At 38.7% G+C, this 25,043-nt stretch overlaps 3 protein-coding genes across 3 annotated transcripts; 1 reads left to right on the forward strand and 2 right to left on the reverse strand.

Moving 5' to 3' along the window:
* Positions 1–5,166: 5,166 nt before the first annotated feature.
* On the reverse strand, positions 5,167–6,321 carry LOC137265118 (uncharacterized). The gene has a single exon (XM_067800424.1). The coding sequence runs from the start codon at positions 6,319–6,321 to the stop codon at positions 5,167–5,169; it is 1,155 nt and encodes a 384-aa protein (XP_067656525.1).
* A 7,411-nt stretch (positions 6,322–13,732) lies between these two features.
* LOC137265020 (uncharacterized) lies at positions 13,733–14,887 on the reverse strand. Its single transcript, XM_067800349.1, has one exon. The coding sequence runs from the start codon at positions 14,885–14,887 to the stop codon at positions 13,733–13,735; it is 1,155 nt and encodes a 384-aa protein (XP_067656450.1).
* A 7,919-nt stretch (positions 14,888–22,806) lies between these two features.
* Positions 22,807–23,961, forward strand: LOC137265271 (uncharacterized). Its single transcript, XM_067800625.1, has one exon. The coding sequence runs from the start codon at positions 22,807–22,809 to the stop codon at positions 23,959–23,961; it is 1,155 nt and encodes a 384-aa protein (XP_067656726.1).
* Positions 23,962–25,043: the final 1,082 nt, after the last annotated feature.

Genomic DNA, 25,043 nt, shown 5'->3' on the forward strand with positions numbered 1-25,043 from the left:
TTAACAACTGTATTAAGCAAGCGTAAAATACAAGCGAAGACATTAAACATGGAAAGAAAACACACTGTCCTGCTTTATTTCTGCTCTTTTCTCACTCGGGAAACATTTATATTTCTCTGTATCCCACCCAGTGTAATTTGGACGCCGTTCAAAAAATAAACACGTGTTTACCATTCATATGACAATGTCCCTCGCCGCTAAAGAAGAGCGAATTTTTATAACATATTTATTACTTTTAATCTTTTGGTCACATACAAGATGCCTGATATAACTAGTGTCTCATAATCACCCAATTTAGGGTGTCACAAAATCTGAAGACATTTGGTGCAATGTTTTATGATATATCGCGTTTACAGAAATTTGAAAAGTGATCAAAGTGTGACCTTGAAAATAAAGTCAAGGTCATCAAATCAATTGGTATCTGCATAATCACTCATTGTAGGCTGTCACCAGTCACCAAATTTCAACACATTGGGTACAACAGTTTGAGATATCAGGTTAACAAGAATTTGAAAAGCGGTCAAGTGTCGTGGAGACATCGTGAAGACGGTCAGTATTCTAATCCGGATTTATAACGTCTTTCTTTACATTTTATTTATAAATACTCATATAAAAAGACTAGAGGGTCTTTAACTTTGTGAGAATAGTTTTACACAGCAATATTCCAGTTGCATGGCCGCGGTCGGTAAACAATCGAATCTAGACTAGACAAAACAGTGATTAACAGCATGAACATCGGCGTACGCAATTTGCATACGATGACATATGCCATCCAAGATAGCGGAGCTGACCAGCCGATCCCATCAGTCGCCTTTTACGACAAGCATGGGTCACTGAAGATCAGTCCTCGCCTGGATCTTCATAGGTCGAGAATCCACCAACAGGACAGGTGCTAGGTATCAACATTCTTCTTTCTTTACATATTATTTATAAGTACTCTGTCACATATTAAAGACTGAGGGAACTTTACTTATGTCCGATACATAAGATTACACAATCTCTGTCGTGCACTCCAAATATGCAAGCATGACAACAAACAAATTGGTTATATTCAGCGTTAAGAGTTACTGCTCCTACCACTGATAATGAAGGAGGTTTTCTCTTAAGATATGTTCATTTCAAAGACTAAATCATAGCCTAGAGGGTCTTGCAGTCCAAGAGAGAATGTGATAACGTATGACAAATGATTTGTAAACCCTGTAAATTAGAGGTGTCACAAAGAGCATTTCCAAAATGGGACAGTGCTGGACTAATTACTTTCGTTTGACAGCGAGTGACGAGAAAAACGTTGAAACATTTGAAGCGCCATAAAATATATTCATCCTACACCATGGTGTCACTGGGAATGCGACAAAGGAGCCAATGTGTGTCACTGTTTCCTGTCTTGAAGTGCCAGTACTCCAGCCAGATTGTGTTACCTTTGAAACGTTAGACTGGCGTGTAGTCTCTGAATAAAGGTAATCATAATAAAAACAAATATTTAAATTAAATAGGAAAGGATACCCTGTGAGAAAATCAAGACTGGCTTCATTCAGGGTTTCTACGTTGCAGATAGGACTGTGGAAGAGGAAATGATATGGTTCAGGGGTTTTGAGCCCGAATATTGAAATGTGTGTTTGTTGTATAAACTCTGTGAGAAACCTACATTTGTTGATGCTCTTTTAAGTTTTATCCAGATTATCCATAACACAGATAGGAGATAAGGACGATGTACATGATTATTAAATGTCCAGGGTTCTTGAGAATGTGTTCAGAGATGGTACAGTCTGGGCCTGGGCCTTCGTCGAGACAAGCGAACGCTTTAACCACTAGGCTACTCCGCCGTCCTGTGAATACTTTCTGCTCGTTGTCATTTTAGACACATCTAAAAGGAATATCGATCCCTTGATACATCTATAATCAAAAGTTACCTTGAATAACAGACCGACAACATATAACTGGAACATTCCGGAGTGCGGTGTTACGAACATCAAGCGGACAGACCGTCATTGTTGCTCTTGACCTGCTCCACATTTTGTATAGTATTCAGTTCATCGAACGGTCTTTAAGCTTATTAAACACAACTGATATTGCCACTCATAGTCGTGATGGAAATTATTGGTAAAACGAGGTCTGTCTTCTATGAAATACCTTTAAGATTACAACCACAAGAGTCCTGCATTCGTCCCCTATTTTATTGATTAATTAATCAATTGTGTTGTTGAATTTTCAATATCAATCATTTCAGTACGAAATGTTATTTATAGCCTATAACCATATATACTATTTACCTACCGTTACGTAATTTCAGAGCTATACAAAAATAATATGAATACTTGAGTGAGTGAGTGGGTGAGTGAGTGAGTGAGTGAGTGAGTATGGCCTTACGTCGCTTTTGATATCATTCCAACAATATCACGGTGGGAGACACCAGGAATTGGCTTCGAACATTGTACCCATGTTGGGAATCGAACCGGGCCTTTAACGTGACGAGCGAACGCTTAAACCACTAGGTTACCCCATGGACCTGTGAATATTGTATGATAACCATTCTTTATTTTATGTTATTATAATAACATCACCCATTTTTTATATCCGAACTCTGCTGAAGTTTCTAACCAACACAATGTAACATGTTGGAGTGAGTGAGTGAGTGAGTTTAGTTTTACGCTGCACTCAGCAATATTACAGCTATATGGCGGCAGTCTGTAAATAATCTACTTTGGACCAGACAATCCAGTGATCAACAACATGAACATCGATCTGTGCAATTGAGAACCGACGACATATGCCAATCACGTCAGCAAGACTGACCACCTGATCCCGTTAGTCGCCTTTTATGGCAAGCATGGGTTGTTGAAGGCCTATTCTACCCCGGGACCTTCACGGGTCGTAACATGATGGAAAGAAAACAAACTGAATGATAGACTAACATCTAGTCTCGGAAATGGCCATATTTTACAGAAAAAAATGTGTTCATGAAAATAATCATAAAATATAATGGACAGAAGACCAGTAACATTCTTCATTTCCCGAAGCTGTGGACATCTAGTACTGTCAGAGATTCTAGGCTTGCATGGACTCTGTTAGATATATTTGTTTCAGGGTATGCATGATAGACTGTGTGCCAACATCACGGTTTTTATCTCAAAAGTATTTTTACCTTTGGGTGGTTTTTGACGTTGCATTAGTTTTTTGAACATCTCTTTTATTGTGTTAATATACTCCATACGACATTTCTCACAAAACCCTTCCGCTATAAAACTGGCGCCATCTGTCAATTCGTGAGGCTACAAATTATCACGTGACTCGAACACGATCATAAAGATAATGAGCTTGCAATCGTAAAGACGGGAACTGTGAAAACAGAAAAAAAACATTAAAAGTGATAAAGGCCTAAACGAATATTTAGGGTGAGTGGGTTAAAACTTTAAGTTACAGATCCCAAGAAACTAAATCTAATTATTCATCGCCTGATATAGAAATCAAACACTATTTTAGTGATAAATGACTACAAAATGCATTTAGATCTGATGTATTTCTTTCAATCAGCAGCAGAAAGTCTGTTGTAAACATTGTGGTAGAATGATCCATCCACCATTATGGCTCCTGACCTCGCTGAGTCTGTGAATACTTTTAGTCTCGGTTGAACAGTCTTCATGCATATTGCTTTGTTCATCGCCCGATGATTTTGGGATTGTAATCAGTGGCAACGGTATGAAACATGTCTAATACAAGAATATTATCATTTGAAAATGATCATGCATCACTTTGATACTCTGAATGTGATCCATATGCGTAGATTAGAAGATTAACCTATAATCGTAAATGTCTGTAACACCGAGGCCTAAAATGCATTCAGTATCAACAAGTGTTTGCGTGTGTGTTTCTTGTTTAACGTCACATCAGCAATATAGCGGAGGTCTGTACAAAACGGAGTCTAAAACAGACAATCCACTGATCAACAGCATGAACATCGATCTACGCAACTGGGAAACCGTGAAGATCCGGGATAGGATAGGTTTCAGCAACCCATTCTCGCCAAAACAGGCGACTATGCTTGTCGTAAGAGGCGACTAACGGGATCGAGCGGTCAGGCTCGCTGACCTGACTGACAGATGTAATCGTATCCCACTTGTGCAGATCGATGCTCATGTTGTTGATCACTAGATTTTCTGGTCTAGACTCGAGTATTTACAGACCGCCGTCATATAGCTTGAATATTGCTGAGTGTGGCGTAACACTAAACTCACTCACTCACTATGCATTTGGGAGGAATATGATAACATCTGTCAATCGAGTCGGCGAGTCTGACAATCCGATCCGTTATTCGCCTCTTACCACAATCATGGCTTACTGAAGTTCAATCCTATCCCAGGTTCACTTACCTTAAGGACGCTCTTCAAATGAGCTGGAAAACCAAAACACCAAGCCTCTCCGTGTTGAACTTTCATGAGAAACAAACTAACAGCCAGGCATTCACAGTTTTAACACTCTATTTCTGAACTTCATTTTTAATATCGACTCAAAGATGACAGGTTCAAAGGTGCTACATAATCAAGAAACGTATATGCAAGAAGACAAAGTCAGCAATATCCACCGCAATGGCAAAATACTCTTCAAGAATATATTTTGGCATGTATATTGCAAAGCGGAAGGAGATCCACACTTGTTGTCGTGGAAACGTAATATTTCAACCAGAATTTCAAAATTACTAAAAGGCACCAGAACACCACAAGAACAATGTGCCAAGTGTGGTAAAGAAATAGTGAACGGGTTGAAAGTTCTCCGGAAAAAAACAAATGTGCAGGACGAACGTTGGGATTCCATATTAATACCCCACCCCAACGCTTTGCGGGCAACATATATGGTACATTCCTTTCCTGACAACACCCGCGAGTCGTATATGTTAATTAGAGCAAGTGAATGACAACAGTTGAATCTTGAACTTGCCTGCTTCATTTTGATTTACAGACCCATTATCGTATGATTCATACACCTGATGAAAGAGAAGTTCTATACATTAAACCATTCTGTTCCTGATAATAAAGAAGCAATAATAACATATTTCAGTTCCCAATGCACATATCATATTGAAAAAAATGCTAACTACATTTACAATATACTTGCTGGAAATTGAGCTTGAATGTCCTGTGTTCAAAAGTGTTCCTGGAAGCACGGAATCCTTCATTCCTTGGTGATATAGACACAGGAGAAAATATCCTGATCCTTGAAACATTCAGGGTTCATGTTTCGGACCACGTCCTCTACCTCAGCGTATAACTCATTTACAAGTAATTCTTTCTCCCTTTGACTCCTAGTTTCAGACAGTCCTGTCATAAAGGTGCCATTGCTCCAACATCGATGGGCGGACACGAATCTTTTAGCAAAACTGGCCCTGTCATCAATGCCATCCTTGTCCTTCCTTTGTTTCCAATCAGTGTAGATTCCACATGGATAATCCACCAATCTAGCTGATAAAAGACGTAAATTGCATTTACGCACGCTTGAGTTAGGATCATCAAACGGAGCTTTCAGTAGAGCCAAACTCTTGTCGCAAAGGGCCATATTTGTATTGACGAATTCACTGTTGGAAATCTTGCCCATGTCGCGAAATTTCTTCCACAAAGTATTCAAAATTGACAAGAACTTTCCACTGGTAATCTTTACCTCTCCAGAGGTTGTGGTGTAATTGCTTGTAGTAGATACAACCAATAATCCTCCTTTCTTCAGCTCACGACTTCTCAAGATAAGGAATGTCTCCCAATCCTCTGATGCTTTTTTCTCGAGCATGTACCTGGGATAAGAATCTCTATTTGGAAAAGAGTAAATGCTATCTTTATTCACAGGAGGTTTTCCCGAAAGCCAATGTGCAGCTGCCAGACAGAGGACTATGTGCATTGAGTCTGCTGGGACACACTGCTTATAAAAATTGGTTCCTGAAGCTAAAGCAAAGACGTTATCGAAATCCTGTAAGTAGGATGGTGGTTCAGGGATTAGACCAGAAAGCCGTCTAAACAGGGAGTTGAAGTCGTTGACCTCTTGGTCTTCATGGGTGATCTGGAACTGCACGTCAGAGCCATGGTGCTCTTTCAGACTCGCAATTAGTTTCCTGATAAGTCCCATGGCTGCTGCACCATCGCATGTTCCATAGTCTCCGATATTGTATACCGAAGTCTTGTCTCTGAAGGGAACATTCTTAGCCAGGTCCAAGAAATCACTATTCTGAAGAAGTACTGAATATCTGTTAGTGCTTAAACCCAGATCGGCACCACACGTCCCCAGACCTGCTTCTCCATACGGCAAATGAGCACCATTGTCACAAATATTTCTAGCGGCCATAATTTTTTTCTGAGTTATCTCTCGAAATAATCTGCCGAGACTGTAGCAGCAAGATAGAGACTGCTTTTATACCCTTATCTAGCCCCTACTCACATGACTATAATGCTTACAGGATGATAATGTTGCAATAAAGAGTGTATCAGTAATTGAGTTTTCATCACATTAAGTAATGTGAAGGCGGAGGACACCTCCAACATTGCACCATGCCAGGGAGCCCGGTTCCATTCCGTACATGAGTATAATGTGTGAGGCCCATTTCTGGTGTCCCCCACGAATATTTTGCTTTGTTTGTGCTAATAGTGGTCTAAAACTAAATCCACTCACTCATACATTTATGTATTATCAAAGTGTTTTTCAATGTCACACGTAGCAATATTCCAATTTCATTATGACCGTCTATAAATAAATGTCTCTGGATGAGATTAGGACAACTTTATGGATGAGCAATTTTACGTCAAGTGAAGCGATATTTCGATACAGCTTCTTGTATCGTTGTCAAGCAAGTATGACGCAGATAAGTCAGGGACATGTTCAGACAAATTATACAAGCACTCTTAGGGTTGTTGATAGGTAGTATGGAAGTACAGGAGTATTATTGTTTGGATTGCCACGTCTCCATGTTGACCATGGATAACTTCTATTGATCCAGAAGTTGTGTCCGGATCAGACAGTCTAGGGAAATGAAGATGTACATCAATCAAGTGAGCTTACATGACCACCCGGACTCGACAACTGCTTCTTGTGACAAGCACACGCTGGCCTTGTACGGCTAAAATTACAAATGTGTGATACGCATTCCTCATCCGAAAGAAATCTACAAGCAGGATGGATTGTACAAAAATCCATTTACTAAATTAATTACACAATTCTACACCTATGTGGACTTAAGATATAAAACAATTAGACACCTGCATTAATGGACCCATTTCATGTAACTAAAGGAATTAATGCTCACATTATATGCCACATGTTACCATGCCTCACGTAAGCCTCGCTTTCAACTTCCTCTCAGCGCCTATTGGTAACCATGCATGTTAGGTTAGAAAAGCGTTCTTTGCTGATTTCTGTTTTTCTTCTAAATTGACATACAAAGCTGTGAAAGAATGAAAAAATCGCAAGAAAGCTTCAGTACAACTGGTTGAACTGACGGTTTTGGAGCTTGTTATGATGTACTGTTTTATGTAAATCTGCATTTTGATATAGGGGATAGGACATAAATTACACCGTCTATTTTGATGTACTTAATGTGCAGGGTATTAACGTTTACTGCTTGAATGAACTGCCTCATAACAAAACTATATCTACAATGTACACCGAAATTGTTGCTAATATGATTATGAAGCAATTATCTTTTATGACTCATACACAATCATAAAATCAAGCATTTTCTCTCAGGATCTGCTGCATATCCTGTATGACGTCTCACATTTAACAAAAATAAAATGGACAGCTCTCAGCAATCCATTTTTATGATCACACCCATTTTTATTTACCTTTATATCGGTTCATGAGACCGAAAACATGACCATAAATTCTCGCCATCAGGATACGCTGACACACAAACAGCTTCATCACTGAACTGGTAATGCGGTTCCCATTCAGTGCCTTCTTATGTCAAGGAAAGGGTAGTGTGGCACTTGTCACACACACACACACACACACACACACACACACACACACACACACACACACACACACACACACACACACAAACACAAACACAAACACAAACACACACACGAACACACACTTTAAGTATTCACTAATCCAACGTACAGGGCAAAGGGTTATCTAAGCGGGGAATTTCAACACATCAAAAGAGCTGTAACTAACATACTAATAGTCTAAATTCAGTGGACGAGACATTCCACAGCCTACCTCTTAGTAAATTGGGTTTATTTTGGTGTGTAATGTTAAACATGTACAGTCACGGTGCCAAATATCATATGGGTCAAATATCGTGTTTGCTTAAACAGTTTCCTTCCAGAGTCTACTATTTATAGTCCTGTCATGACTGGTGCGAAATCAGAATTCAATACCCCATCACTGGTCATAAGAGGTGATCGAAATAGGTAACCTATTTTTCGTGGGCTGCTATCTTTGCCGAGATGGTCCGTAGAATGGTAACAATCCTATCAATGAGCTGGTCTGGCAGTGCTCTCCACACAATACTTGATACAAAAATATTTGAACAGAGCTTTTCCATTCTAAATGTCAATCTTACAATACCATTCTCGCTCAGGTTCAATGTAAGAAGGCAACAGTTCAATCGAGTGATGAAGATCTCTTCATTCTGTATGTCCATATTTGACTTCCACTCAACAAGGCACTACGCCTTTCAGTAAAGTAGATTGCTACAGCTTTTCAAAAAACATTCGCTGTAGTAAAAGGCTATTTTTTCAGTATGAGACAGACTAAGCAGTGGGCAGTGAAAATACGTGGAAATCCATTCTATTTTTGATATGGCTTTCCAGCACCCTGACTCAAGGGAGAGACGAATATAATCTGTTCATTCATAATCTGACGAGACTATGTCCATTCAATCTAATTACTTGATTGACGGTAGGAAGCGTGTTACATCAGGAAACTGTATAGATCGTTTAATTAGTGCAAACGGATTTTAATATTCTTATCTAAAATACATCTTATATCTAACTGAGTTTGAATTTCTATATTTGTATTAGTAAACAGTACCAGGACTGCAAGCTGAAAAACAAACATTCCTGAAAAATATTAATCGTGTTATATCCCGACAATTGCAGAAAATAATACATATTATATACTAAGATGTAGTGTCGGTTATACTTTTACACCAAATCATAAATCACTTATTAAATCATTCTTTCACATTACATGAACCTAAATTTATACGTCTCATTCAGTCTGAATTACATATATAGATTTATGCAAGAACTTGAAATCCTTAGTGAATATTGACGATAGATGTGTCAATCATTAATGTTCCAAAGTTTTCAACATTTTCAGATACAATGTAGTTCCATAAGTTAAATGGTCACTGGTCAAGACTCGGAGGAATCTCTCAATGCATGAGCAAAGTGTAAATATCCTGTCTTCTTGCTGTCTTTCATCCAACAATATGATTCTTCTATATACTGGTGATGTGCAAATCTACCTATTTAACATATTCATTTAATACGATACTACTACTACTGAAATATAGAAGTTTTATATTAGTTTTCTTTATTTGGTTTGAATACAGTATCTCTAGATCTTCGTTTTATTAATTTTTTCAACAATAAACTTTGGGTCAGGTTTGCAGTTGAGGTAACAATACATTTGTCTGAAAATATTAGGATTTGATAAAACTCAATATGGTACATGTGACATTATTATCTATCTCCCAAATTTAAACAGCCACTTTCTCAGCGTAGTATGTTCACTCGGATTCTGAGCTACGACATGGTATGTGTTGTGATTTTGTTGTTGTTACAGTGTGCTTGATTTCTACAGTAGGACTGATTTCACAATTAAGAAACAAAATTAAGAGGTTACTCCGTGTCAAGGTTTTCCAGAGCCAGGAGAGAATGTTTCTTGTAAATGCCAGATGTGACCTCAAAAGGTTTTGGGATTTACTAAAATGAGTGAGTTTAGTTTTACGCCGCAATCAGCAATATTCAAGCTGTAGGGCGGCGGTCTGTAAGTAAGCGAGTCTGGACCAGACAATCCAGTGATCAACGACATGAGCATCGTTCTGCGCAATTGGGAACAGATGACATGTCAACAAGTCAGCGAGCTTGACCACCCGATCCCGTTAGTCGCCTCTTACGACAAGCGTAGTCACCCAAGCATGTGTTGCTGAAGACCTATTCTACCCCGGGACCTTCACGGGTAGAATTACTAAAGAGAGGTAGGATATATATATATTCTTACCTAAAAATATCACTACAGATAACTTGTCTAGATATTTTAATAATCTGGTATATGTTTCTCATTAGAATGATAGTAGTATGACGAAGTCCCTGATTTATTTTTCGTGCCATCTTTTTGTCGATGTATAATGTTTCGGCGTCTAATTTAAATGTACCTATCACGAGAGACGAAGTGAAGCAGAGCTTAGCTAATTTAAAAATGAGAAAATCCCCAGGTGAAGATGGCATACTATGTGATTTCTTAAAATCTACTAGCTGTTATATTGTGCCATTATTGACTAGACTATATAATACACTTGGGGAATGTACTCCACTGTATGGGATAAAAGTATAATTTGCCCTATACATTAATCAGGTAATAAGAATGATACAGGAAATTATAGAGGCATTTCATTAATTGATACATTAAATGATAAGTAAACTTATGTCGCTATACCTGAATGTATGGTGTGATGAGAAACACGTTATCGCTGAGCTCCAGGCCGGTTTTAGACACGGCTACTCGACTATTGATCAGGTATTTACTTTGCAAGCAAGGATCCATATGTACATATCCAAGAAAAATGGCAGATTTTATTCTATATTTATAGATTTCGGTAAAGCGTTTATTTGTGTAAAGCTGTTCTGTTTCAAAGTTTTATACAATATAGGTGTACGAGGTAAATTTCTTGATTATGTTGTCTCCATGTATTCGTCATTATCATGATGTGTAAAACCTGTAATATTGGAATCCGTCAGGGGTGCATTATGAGTCCTCTTATATTTGGTATTTTCATAAGTCAATTGTCTGTAGTGTTTGAAGAGAAAGAAGGTAATGGTATATATATTTCACAAGAACATCCATATATGATAGGATTGTTATTTGCAGATGAGGTGTCAGGTGTATCTGATTCTGATGTCAGTCTACAAAGACAAATACATGTCGTTTTGTAATGCAACTGGTATGAAGGATTAATCTACAGAAAAACCGAGATACTGGTATTCCAACGAGGTGGTCCTCTAAAACCTTATCAGAAATGAAATGTCAGAAGATTAATGTTATTCAGGTATCTTGGGATTGATTTTACTTTGTCGTGGTCAAAGGCACAAAGCTGTTTAGCAGCGCAGGCAAATAAGGCACTGATGTCATTATGTAATTATCAAAGAAGGCATGGGTTTGTCTCTTGTACTGATGCCTTAAAGATATTTGATAAAATGATTGTTCCAATTTTTACATACGGAGCTGATGTTTCGGGTACACTGTATTGTAAAACTATTGAAAGAGTTCACAGTAGCTTCTCCAAGAGCATATTAAGGTTACATAAGAACACATGTGGTGTTATGGCACGTCGGGAGTGTGGTACACTATCGCTTCAGCATAACTATATGTCAAAATTAATAAAATATTGGCGTAGAATAACTCAGATTATAATCGCTTACCATATCAGTCGTACTTAATGCTTTAAAATCTGGATAATGCGTGTAGAACTACTTGGGCCTCTCATGTGAGAGCATGGCCCCTAGTATGGTGATCTATCCTCTGTTGTTAGCGATCTGTGGCCTGTTTTTATATTGTACTGTCCAAATAGTGATACTATTATATTTTTTAAGTTTCCACGCTAGTTTTAATACTAACTGTGATAGTCTAGTGGTTTTACTGTCCTTCGACAGGTTCTTCAAAATATCCACATATATTTCTTTTTTTATGTCATATATGTTCTCGTCACGATATGGCTGCAACATTGCCGATGTGACGTTAAATATTAACTCACTCACTCACTCTCATGTGAGAAATATAATCTTTCACTTTGGTTTTGGAATTGTGTGGATGGGTCAAGATATTGGCAATGTGGAAAAGTTTATTTCTATTCTTAAACGGCGATTAATTGTCTCCTTGAGCCAGGAATGGCACTGTGCTACCACGCAGTCGAGAAAGTGTCAAACTTATTGTCAGTTTACGACAATGTTACATATTGAGTCTAATCTTTTAATTGACATTCCACTACATTTAAGAACTGCTACATGTAAATTTAGGTGCAATAATTTTAGGTTGGCTATTGAAACAGGAAGGCATTGTGATTTAAATGCTAGTGAAAAATTTTGCTCATACTGTCATCGTAAAAAATTCTCTTTTGTAGAAGATGAATTTCATATAAACTGATCTGAAAGAATAGACTATTTACAGATTATTGTAAGAAATAACCACTCTGTGGATAATTTTGTTAGAATTATGGCAATTACTGATTGTATAAAAATCTTTTGCTTGTTCGAATAACGCTACCTCACGTCTTGTCTTTTTTGTTTCTAACGCAAAGTACTATGACCGAGTTATCTCCCTTCCCCTTGAGCACGTTTTAAGAAAGTAGCGAGGAGCTCGGCCGTGAATGTAAAACTGGCAAGCAACACGAATAAACCGGTAAGAACATTACCGTGTCGTTTTTGAAGAAAGGACAAGTTACCCGCACCTGCACCTTCAAGTTCTCTCACGAACACTGATACAAATGTAACATTTAATTTGGGAAGTTTTCTATACAAAGTCTTTAGGATAAGAAATGCAACAAATAACAATTAGATCGTCAGTATATATGTTTGAAAGTTTAGTATAGCATTTTGTTGTGTTGTTATTTTCGTTTGATTTTAGAGAGCTCTCCAGACTTGTCCTGTGACAAGATAACTGTAACAAGACCGGTCTGATAACATATATGGAAATCTATGTGTAATAGGGGCCGTGGACTTGAATTTAGAAATATACTGTCTGTCTGTCTGTCTGTCTGATTTTACGTGCGCTTATTTAGTGAAGGATTCTAAAGGTAGGACCCAGCGGAGTGTAAGTTTATGTTTGGTTTATAGTTTGAGTTTGGTGTGGCTTGGTTGTTATTTAACATCACAGCAATATCGGGGTCGGTAAATAACCGAGTCTGCATCAACAGCTTGAACATCAAGTCAGCAAGCCTGACCACTGATCCCGTTAGTGGCCTCTGATGACAACCATGGCTTCCTCGAGGTTCATTCTAACCTGGACCTTCAAGGGTTCACTTTCACTTCAAATGAACTGTTAAAACACCACAATAATAAACTTCTCCCCGTAAAGACATCATAGGAAACAAACTAACAAATAGCCTGGTATTTATGGCTTTAACACTTTATTTCTGAAATTGTGTTTCCAATTTTTAAATATGTTAAATGCTTGACACAAACATGAGAGGTAAAAAGGTGCTATAATATAGCTGACCGCACGCATCATTATGACGGTATCACCCGCCAGTCGCATATGTCGATTATGACATGCTTTAATGAATGACAACACTTGAACTATATATATACCGACATCAGTTTGATTTACATAAGCAAATCCTAATACACCATGCACTTGACCAAAGAGAAGGCATATGCACTCTGTTCCTCATGATAAATTCAGAACAGTAACATATTACAATTCACGTGTAATATTGAAAAATAATGCTATAACATTTCCAATATACACGTTGAAAACTGAGCTTGAATATCCTATGTTCAGAAGTGTTCCTGAAACCCAGGACCATTCATTCCTTGATGATAGAAACAAAAGAGAAAATATCCTGGTCCGTAAAACATTCGGGGTTCATGTTTCGGACCACGTCCTCTACCTGAACGTATAAGTCATTCACAATTAATTCTTTCTCGTCTTGACTCCTAGTTTCAGACAGTCCTGTCATAAAGGTGCCATTGCTCCAACATCGATGGGCGGACACGAATCTTTTAGCAAACCTGGCCCTGTCATCAACGCCATCCTTGTCCTTCCTTTGTTTCCAATCAGTGTAGATTCCACATGGATAATCCACCAATCTAGCTGATAAAAGACGTAAATTGCATTTACGCACGCTTGAGTTAGGATCATCAAACGGAGCTTTCAGTAGAGCCAAACTCTTGTCGCAAAGGGCCATATTTGTATTGACGAATTCACTGTTGGAAATCTTGCCCATGTCGCGAAATTTCTTCCACAAAGTATTCAAAATTGACAAGAACATTTCATTGGTAATCTTTACCTCTCCAGAGGTTGTGGTGTAATTGCTTGTAGTAGATACAACCAATAATCCTCCTTTCTTCAGCTCACGACTTCTCAAGATAAGGAATGTCTCCCAATCCTCTGATGCTTTTTTCTCGAGCATATACCTGGCACTAGAATCTGTATTTGGAAAAGAGTAAATGTTATCGTTATTCACAGGAGGTTTTCCCGAAAGCCAATGTGCAGCTGCCAGACAGAGGATTATGTGCATTGAGTCTGCTGGGACACACTGCTTATAAAAATTGGTTCCTGAAGCTAAAGCAAAGACGTTATCGAAATCCTGTAAGTAGGATGGTGGCTCAGGAATTAGACCAGAAAGCCGTCTAAACAGGGAGTTGAAGTCGTTGACCTCTTGGTCTTCATGGGTGATCTGGAACTGCACGTCAGAGCCATGGTGCTCTTTCAGACTCGCAATTAGTTTCCCCATAAGTCCCATGGCTGCTGCACCATCGCACGTTCCATAGTCTCCGATATTGTACACCAAAGTCTTGTCTCTGAAGGGAACATTCTTAGCCAGGTCAAAGAAATCACTATTCTGAAGAAGCACTGAATATCTGTTAGTGCTTAAACCCAGATCGGCACCACACGTCCCCAGACCTGCTTCTCCAAATGGTAAATGAGCACCATTGTCACAAATATTTCTAGCGGCCATTGGTTTTTTCCTGATTTATCTCTCGAAATGTTTTTTTCCTTTTCCAAAACGATCTACCGAGACTGTAGCAGCAAGATGGAGGCTGCTTTTTATATCCTCACCTGTCCCCTACTCACGTGACAATAACGTTTACAGGAGAGTAATGTTACATTAATAATATATCAAGTGGGGAGTCATGCACAAAAGTATTATTCTCCAATGTTTTAAAAGCTTCCATTTTATTTTGAAGGAATAATTGACAAAGTCATATAAAACATTTCCAACGTGGGGGTGAGTGAGTGAGTTAATATTTAACGTCTGCAGTATTGCAGCCATATCGTGACGAGAGCATTCTTGAAAAAGGAATCTATATATATGATAAAAAACCTGTCGACGAAGGACAGTAAAACAACTAGAATATCACAATAACAAATAAAACTAGCGTGAAAAGTTAGAACTAATATCCCTATTCAGACAATACAATACAAAAACAGGCTATATAGATCACCAACAACTGACGGTAGATCACCATACTAGGGACCATGGGGACTTACAGTACCTCTGCTACCTGCATGGTCCCTTGCTGGATTTACACCATTCCCCCCCAGCTGCTGGCGACTGTATCCAACGTCGGGGGGATGTGGTTAAAGATATATGAGTCATCTCAACACATTGGGATATAACATATCTTTAAAAAATGTTGCAAATGAACGACATTTCATTTGGTACCGTAATGGCATGCCCTCAGATAGTATCCTATAAATATCTTCAGTGTAGAATTGGATGCGTGAGTGAGTGAGTTAATGTTTAACACCACATCGGCAATATTTCAGCCATATCGTGACGAGAACATTTAACACTGAAATGGAATATATGTACATCATAAAACCTGCAAACAATGGATAGTAAACATCACAGATATAAACATAACACTAACATGAAAAACTAAAACATTGCAATTAAAGAAGACAATACAATATTAAACACGAGTTATAGATCGCCAACAACTGACGGTTGATCACCATACTAGGGATTATTAAAAACAAAAAAAGACATACTAGGGACCATGGGGACTTACAGTACCTTTGCTACCTGCAGTATTCGATGACATTCAACATTCAACAATTTGGATTGCTTGATTTACGTTTGCACAGGTGTTATATTTAAGAACATTCAAATTTAAATCTATCCAAAACTTATTCAAGCTGGCGCTCTTTACAATATATTTAGAACTGACACTTATGTGACCATTCAGTAGATAGGTTGAATCCTGGGCACCATGTATGAATCTGTGAAATATGTGAAACATCACAACAAGTTATGTCCCTAGGATTCTGAAAGTGGCTGTTTAGTGTCTCCAAAACATCCCCCGTTAGTAAACATGAATTGGAGAGTCTCTTTAACAACGACAGTACTTTCCAAATGCTTTTTATGCACCTTAATATCTAAGTTTGATTCTTGTGAGCCTCAACCTATCTCAAACACACAAAGAATTTCTTGTATTGTTTGATTTCTGAAGATTTTGCATTTTGGGTGGGGGTTGGGGTTTACCGACATAAAAAGTATAAAATTGGGGATCGTAGGGGTGGAATAGAGCAAAACTAATACCAGGTAATATGTAGAAAAATATAAGATAAATGCGCTTGCATTTGTATCATGTCCTAGGTGGTGCCGACAATTTTTTGAACGACCATCGTAATGGTCAAATGTAACTTATCGTGCCTGGATGAGAAAAGCCAAAGAAGGGAAGATGTGTATCAGTTAAGTGAGCTAGCATAGCCACCCAAAGTCGATAGCTGCTTCTAGGAAACGTTGCAATTTTAGAGTGCCAAAAGCAGGGCCAAATGTACAAAAGTCATTTACCACATACATTACACAATTCTATAACTATATGGAGTTCAGAGATTACAAAAATAGACGTGTGCAGTAAAGGATCTAGTTTATGTGACTTAAGAAATTAATGCTCACATATAGATCACCCATTACAATGTCTGACGTGGGCATAAATGTTATAGTAGAAAACGCGTTCTTTTCTGATCTCTTTGTCAAATCACATACAAAGCTGTGACAGAATGAACAAAACGACTGAAAGGCCCGTCAACATCTTTGAGTAGATGTGATGGAACTGGACTCCTGAAAACTTTTGAGCTTGCCATAATGCATCCTCAATATCTCCAGGGTATACATTCTGATAAGTGTCCACTATACTATGATGCACCCGATGAATTTAAAAGGCAGCTTCCCTTGGCGGCCCTTTAAGCCAATCAGATGTCTATGCTATCATCCACAACTCACTTTCTGTCTTTAAATTATGTATCCGATTAAACTTGGCAACACAAACCATGCAGAGATTCTCTGAAAGAGGGTAGGAGGAGTTCTAGCATATATATTTTGAATGTTTCGGACCTTTCAGTTTGTCTGTATGATTCCCGTCAAATCGGAGTCGCACCGCCAACAACCCTTCACAGCTGCGACCGCGATCTCTATTGATACTGGCAAGCTTGGTTAAAAACAGCGATTTAGCTGATAGGCTACAGTGAGACCAGTTAAGGCAGGTAATAATTTATCGTGGCGAAGTGTAGATGCATTCAGGGTATAGAGGAGATTCATCGGATCGAATACTCTGGAGATACCGAGGATGGTCACAATGTGCCACTTTATGTTAATCTGCAGTTTACATAACAGGAGGATGTGTCATACCGTTTGCTTTGTGTACTATCTGGTATTAATTCTGTAGCGAATGATAATAATAATAATAATTAATCTCTTAATAATATTGTAAATACAAGATGTAAACCAAAATATGGTAATATAAGACTGAAGTAATTACCTTTATGATTAATACACAATCTACGAAACAACCATTATTGTTTACGAAATGCATTTTCTGTATGATGTCTCATATTTGTTTCCCATTTTCCAAGGTAAAATGGACAGTAGGTGTTCAGGTGTCTACATACTTTTGACTTCACTCACCGAACAACTCAAAATAAAAAAACCCGACACGCTCAGTAATTTATTTTCAGTGACACCCATTTCTATTTCTGCAACAGACTTTGCCATGTGGCAGGAATATTGTTAGCACGACGTCAACAACAAACAAACAAACAAACCAAACTGAAATTGAACAGAGCTTTCTGACATTTGAAAACTGACCCCAACAAACACTTAAACATGTCAAACGTGTGCCATGAGGAAACAGTCACGTCACTATCACGATTTCCTCACTATCTCCGAAGTAAAGGATGCCTTCACAAATGTTGCATGAATTAACTTCACACCGAATTCATCTTTAATAAAATATATATAAGCACTGTCTTTCTGTTGTATTTTAGTCTGATTAGTTGTTGATTTTTCAAATGTGACAAGCCATCCTATTGACTACTTTTTGAACTATTGACTTAGTCTATAGTTGGATGGTAAATACAGTGCCTGCTTTTGTGTTTTATTGTATTCTAATTTGAACTCCGTTATTGTGAACACATGTGAATATGTTAATTTTGAGTTTCTGACGATGGAAGTATCATAAGTATCCAATAAAAATGGTGCCACGTTTTGCTATAAGTAGAAATAACGTTGATTATAACGTTCATCAATAACGAATAAGTAGATCTAGTTTAAGTATTTATGTAAAAGTGTCATATTTTATTTCTAACTATTATAGCTATGGAGTATCCTGATATATTGCTTTGCCAAATTAGTAGATTGTAACACCAAAAGATTAGTACATCACAAGTATCAGAGTCGGAAATGGAATATCATAAGATAATATAATTAAATCACATAAAGTTAATTGTCATTCTGTGAATGTGGCAACAGCTGATCAGGGAAATGAACACAGACTATTCCAGACATACTGAAACAGAACCCAAAAAGGTAGGGCATTTGAATGAGTATGACAATGAGTCACATTTCAACATTTCAGCTATATCGTGACGATGACGTATTTCGCAAAGAAGTGGAGTATATGAATATTATAGAACCTGTCAAGGAAGTACAGACAGAGAGATATTTAAAACTAGTAATTAAATCTAAATCTGTGTAACTATAGAGGACGATACAACATAAATGAAAATTACATGTACCTGGTCTACCGCTTGAAATGTAAGACATCACGGTGCATCCATTTATATCTAGCTAGGGTTAATGAATGTATAATTAATGCTTCATGTCTGTTAAAAAATATCACATCTTTTCGAGTCGTGAAGTACTAAAGAAAAGTTAAAAAATGACAGGCAGTTCTGTAACTGACTTATAAAGTACGATATAGACATAATATATTCCTAATGCAGTTACATGTATTTACCGAAACCTAAAATGCCACAATCATTTTGGGCAGTAAAATGGTTATAATCTTAATTCTGAAACCGACTGTACCACAATCGAAACACACGTAGCTGTTGTTGTTCACCTGAGCACAGGCAAGGGTCTTTCATGCTAAAGATCTTTATGACATGGTTGGCTTCGAAACTGTAAGTGCTATTTTAGAGAGTCGCTTTTTCAGAGGTTAGACAAGCTAAATTATGCCTTAGAAAGGATTGTCCTTAGGCTCCCATATCTTTACTTGCAGCTCTTGTCTTATAAGAATGTGTATGAAATGTCAAAGAAGTAGTTGGTTGATTTGTTGTTTAATGCCGCACTCAACAAAATTCCAGCTCGTTGGTGTCGGTATGTAAATATTCGAGTCTGGACCAGACAAACCAGTGATCGACAGCATGAGTATCAGTCGAAGCATTTGGAGTATGATTGCATGTGTCAAGCAAGTCAGCGAGTCGCGGCTCTCTTAGTCGTAAGTGCCATTTATTAACATTAACTTACGACTATCTGAGCGCTAAGAGAGCTTCGAAAATCTAGACCCTGATCAACCTGTCCTGTTAGTGACCTCTTAAGACAAGCATGGGTTCTTGAAGACCAAGCCTAACCCGGATCTTCACGGAGAATCTACTGTTGCTGCAAAAGCTTCTGTTGCAAGTAATACAATCAGATAAAGACTTACCTCAATGGAATATATACTGAGTCAAAAAAAGAAACTTCACATTCTTTCTTCGGGGCACTATAAAAGAACAACAGATGGTAAGATGGTTAAATTGTTACTATTTCATTACTGAACTCGATACACTGACAGTGCCACAATCAGTGCCATTAGGCCACACTGCCGTTCCAAAACATGGGTATACAGAATGTCAAGTCACAAGAATACAAGTTCGGCCCGCGCATTCACCACTACCAAACACAGTCTCCTCATTGACTGCCTGATGCTTGTGAACACGTAGTTGGTGATTCTGAGCCATTGCCCTTGCAAAGCAGCGCCAAGTTCCTCCAAAGTCTGAGGTTTGGTTCCTAAGACCACAAAGCCTTCTCCCAAGTGCATCCTAAACGTGTTCTATTGCTGAGCTTTCTTGTCAGAGGGCACGCCATCAGGATCTCGCCATATCTCGTACAGCCATGTGGATCCAATAACGAAGCGTTTTTTGACCTCGCTTGGAGTGACCACACCGCGAAGGGAGCGTAGTTCTTGGATATCCCCTGAAGACAAGTCTCTTTTCCAGCACAGGCTTTATCATATAAATTTTCTCTATTTTGGATATCCCCATGTATGATTAGGCATTCTGGAACCTCAAGTGGAAGGCGGCTCTGAGGTCCGTAGTCTATATCGTTATTTTTCCATAAAACATATTGCTTGCTTCCAACGGTATGGTCACTTGCACCGCACTTACATGTTGTGTTGTCTCCATCAAAGATTAGAGGGTGGCCTTGGTTAATAGTGAAACATTTATTCTCAGGCCCCGAGCAGTTTGAGAGTATAACCCGCAGTTTTCCATTAACTGCGTTAAATTGCTTTGGTTGGTGAAGGTGAACGAAATCAATTACTTCTCCATGTTCAACATACTCACGGAAGATGCACAAATAGAGTTCTAGAAATTGTTTTGGAATTTGGTATCGTTCGTAGAAGATGCATCCCGATCGCTCCAGGATGTGGTTCTCTCATTCAGAGGGAAACACATGTGAGACACCTACAATTTTTTCTACTTCAGAAGCGGTCCGCGTAGGGGGTAGTGAAGGGAAGCCTCCATCATCTGAGGCCCCTCGGATTTTCATATATCGAGCTTGTGATATGTGATATTGTTTCTTCGCTTCCCGAATGGATAAATTACCTGACCTGATCTCAGCACAAGCTTCCCACGATAGCTTGGCATTTTATACCCTGCACTTTTCACATTTTTAATTGGAAGTACACTGTGCGTTGGGGTTACCCATAGTATTGAAATATTTAGTGAGTCAACGGTACATAGTTTGCTATGTCCATGTTAATCCTGTCAACAACCCAGCCTTTCTTAGTGTAACGTTCTCATTTTTTTTTCTAACAACCGGTCATTAGTATCTGGGTGTGTTGTAACTGCCTGAAGTTATTAACCCATTCACCCGTTGTTGGGGAGACACCCCACATAGAACAATCTGAGTGGGTCACTTTGGAGTGGTTGAAAGGTTATAAAACATCCAACTGAAGATTAAAGTACCTTTATTGGGGTACCCCTACAAATTTGATAGAGATACTCACCTTTGTCAAATTTATATGAGGATATTTTTTGTAGATCGAAAAGTGGTCGTATAATTAGTACTAGATGTGGGTGTACCCTGGATTTCCCTGCAAATTTGCAGGCGATTTTGCTCTACGGTTGAGTTGACTCATTACCTATACTACGATTTGACGGTCTTTTGCTCATGACGTCACACGTGGACGACCCGACCTTGGGCGATCAGAAGTGGTGCCAGTTTGTTGAAGACGACCTCGCAAGTCATACACAGTACGACAGCTGGATCCCATTGCTCCTGCGACGTCAAAACTGATCTACCCGCTTGCAACATGCCAACGGCACCTTCACGTTGCACATTTGACAGGCGGGGCATTTTAATTACCGTTAGAACTATGGTTTAAAAGTGTTTTTTTCAATTTTCGAGGCCAAGGCAGACACGTGCAAATGAAGAAAATTTCGATGCGAAGATCACGTGCGCGTGATCGACTGCGCGTGCAAAACCTGATTTCGCACTAACGTCATTTACACAAGGAATGGATGGGTTTGAGTGGGATTTTTGCTAACGTTTACCTTGAGCAGAACGATAGGAACCCCATTTCGGATACACAGATGTATCATCAGAGAATTATTATTTTTAAAACCAAATTTTTTGTGAAGTTTCTTTTTTGACTCAGTATAGATCTTATGTATTAAAAACACTAGAATTATCGTATCAAAGATACACCCAATGTGATTTCATTTGTGAACATGCATGCTATATCTTGCCTCATCTTGCATATATGTTTTTCAGTATTTGCGGCATTACAGCAGCATCTGTATTGATTGTAGTGGTTTTTAGTTGTATGCTATTATGCCATTAAGATAATAAATGGCTCTGTGTTGCACTTTAAGGTGACAGAATAGAATGAGACTACCCAATAATCTCTTGCATTATTCACACTCAGTGTTCTGATGTCTGTCATGTGAAGACTATATTTCGTCAGTGGAGCAAGTTCAGTTCCACTTCTTCTGACATTGTTAGAGCATCAGAAATCCTGATGCTGATATGCTATACTGTTTGCACACAACCATGTAGATAGTCCGCTTAGAGTTTTCCATGCCGTCTTCAATGTATGTGAATGTATTTGTTGTAGCGGTCATGTGGTCTGATACGCTGCGAGAGACATATTATGTCATTTTCTAAGTAGATGTAAGCTTTCCCCCGTGTTATTCATAGATACATATAGCTGTTTCCACCAAATGAGCTCAGGCATGCTGCTGGAATATGTAATGCATACTTGCCGAAACAATATCATCCTATAAACGTTATAGGCAGACACTGGTATATAAATGGACACCGTTATCAGTTGTGTCAGTCACTTGGGAGGATTAAGTCTTTTACACGTTTAATGTCCTAAAAGACTAATGGCATCTGGCAATATTTGCGACAATGGTGCCCATTTACCTTATGGAGAATCAGGTTTGGGGACTTACGGTGCTTACCAAGTGCCATCCTGTGATAAATATGGAGTTCTTCTTGAAAGTAGTGACTTCTTGCAGCTAGCAAAGAACGTTCCTTTTACAGACAAAACCTCAGCGTACAACATTGGAGACTACGGAACTGCCGATGGTGCAGCTTCCATGACGCTCATCAGGAAGCTAGTCATGATTCTGAAGGAGTATCATGGCTCTGACGTGCAGTTCCAAGTCATCTATGAAGACCAAGAGGTAAACGACTTCAACTCCCTATTTAGACGCCTTTCTGGTCTAATCCCTGAGCCTCCATCCTACTTGCAGGATTTTCAGAACGTCTTTGCTTTAGCCTCGGGAACACACTTTTATAAGCAGTGTGTCCCAGCTGATTCAATGCATATAATAATCTCTCTGTCTGCTGCACACTATCTTTCTGGAAAACCTCCGGTGAATAAAGATCACATTTACTCTTTTCCAAACACAGATACTGGTGCCAGGTATATGCTCGAGAAACAATCGTCCGCAGATTGGGAAAAATTCCTTACTTTGAGAAGTCGTGAGTTGAAGAAAGGGGGATTATTGGTTGTATCTGTGACATGCAATTCCACCACTACATCAGGGGAAACGAAATTTTCTGGTGAAAGCTTCTTGTCAATCCTGAATACTGTGTGGTTACAATTTCGCGACATGGGCAAGATTTCCCACAGTGAATTCGTGAACACAAATATGGCATCCTGCGACAGGAGTTTAACTATGCTGAAAGCTCCTTTTGACGATCCCAACTCGAGCGTGCGTAAATGCAACTTGCGTCTTGTAAAGGCTGAAGTCGTAACTGTCCCTTGCAAAGTATACGAAGCATGGAGACAAAAAAAGGAAGAAGAAGGCGTGGACGATAGGACTAGATTTGCCAAAAGACTTGTGTTAGCCCATCGATGTTGGACCAACAGTGCCTTTATGACAGGACTTGCAGCAGGTAGGAGCAATTACGAGAAAGAACTGATTGTGAATGAGTTATACGCTGAGGCGGAGGAACTTATCCGAAACATGAAACCTGACAATTTCAAGGAAATCAATCTTTTCTCCTACGTCTACATCATCAAAGACTGAGAGTGGGATTCTGTACTGCCTGAACAATACTGAATACCGGCTTGACAGGTACATTTTGTACAAGTACGTTGTATTGGTCATACACGGTATTTCCGTCTGATATGTAACCTAAGATCTGTTGTCAACTGAGAGTATCAACGTTATAGAGTACATGCTTACTCCTTTATCTGGTGACTGGACCTATAAAATTAAGCTTTAAAACAAAATGAAGCAGGCATACTAATACTCAGATTGATGAGATTTGTTGGTTGTATATCTCTCAAGATTTACATTATCTATTTTGTATTTTATTTTAGTTCTGTTATATATTTTTGGGGGTGGGTGGGAGAGATGGGGTGCGGTTGTCTGTGTAAATTTGATGTGTGCCACCGGTAGGTTGTAAGGTGCCATCTACCCTTTACTGGAACACCTGATATCATCACTCATTGTCATGTAATTTGAATTGTCATTATGCCTTTTAAGCCTCAGTGAATCTGTTTTTGTCCCCATGGTCCCTAGTATGGTGATCTGCCTTCACTTGTTGATGATATATAGCCCGTATTTCATATTGTCTTGTCCAAATAGTAATACTGATATTGGCTTTAACTTTCCACACTAGTGTTAAATTGTAACTGTGATATTCTAGTTGTTATAGTGTCCTTTGACGACAGGTTTTTATGAAATACATATATTCCATTTCAGTATTAAATGTTCTCGTCACGAAATATCGGCTGGAATATTGCCTATGTGACGTTAAATATCAACTTACTCACTGTTTCTGCACACAATCGCGTCTGATAATTCGCTGATGTTGACGTTTATTATGCATTCATTAGGTTTTTTCCACAAAGTACATACAGTAGTATCTCGTCACGACATGGCTAGGATATTGCCGATGTGACGATAATATGGTGGCTGATTTGGGACATCGCCTTCTCGCCTTAAATTTTTCAGACGAGAAAGCTATAACGCGAGACGAGAAAGCGATAGCACCAGACGAGAAAGCGATAAAGCGATAGAGCGAGAGAGGCGAGAAAGCGATAGAGCGAGAAAACGATAAAGCGAGAAAGCGTTATTTACCTTAATTCGGCCCTGTTTGTGCA

Source organism: Haliotis asinina, chromosome 15 (genome assembly GCF_037392515.1).
Source record: "Haliotis asinina isolate JCU_RB_2024 chromosome 15, JCU_Hal_asi_v2, whole genome shotgun sequence".
Lineage (NCBI taxonomy): Eukaryota > Metazoa > Mollusca > Gastropoda > Lepetellida > Haliotidae > Haliotis > Haliotis asinina.

Bases quoted from the DNA above. Each gene is read 5' to 3' on its own strand.
- LOC137265118 (XM_067800424.1), bottom strand. From the start codon at position 6,321: ATGGCCGCTAGAAATATTTGTGACAATGGTGCTCATTTGCCGTATGGA.
- LOC137265020 (XM_067800349.1), bottom strand. From the start codon at position 14,887: ATGGCCGCTAGAAATATTTGTGACAATGGTGCTCATTTACCATTTGGA.
- LOC137265271 (XM_067800625.1), top strand. From the start codon at position 22,807: ATGGCATCTGGCAATATTTGCGACAATGGTGCCCATTTACCTTATGGA.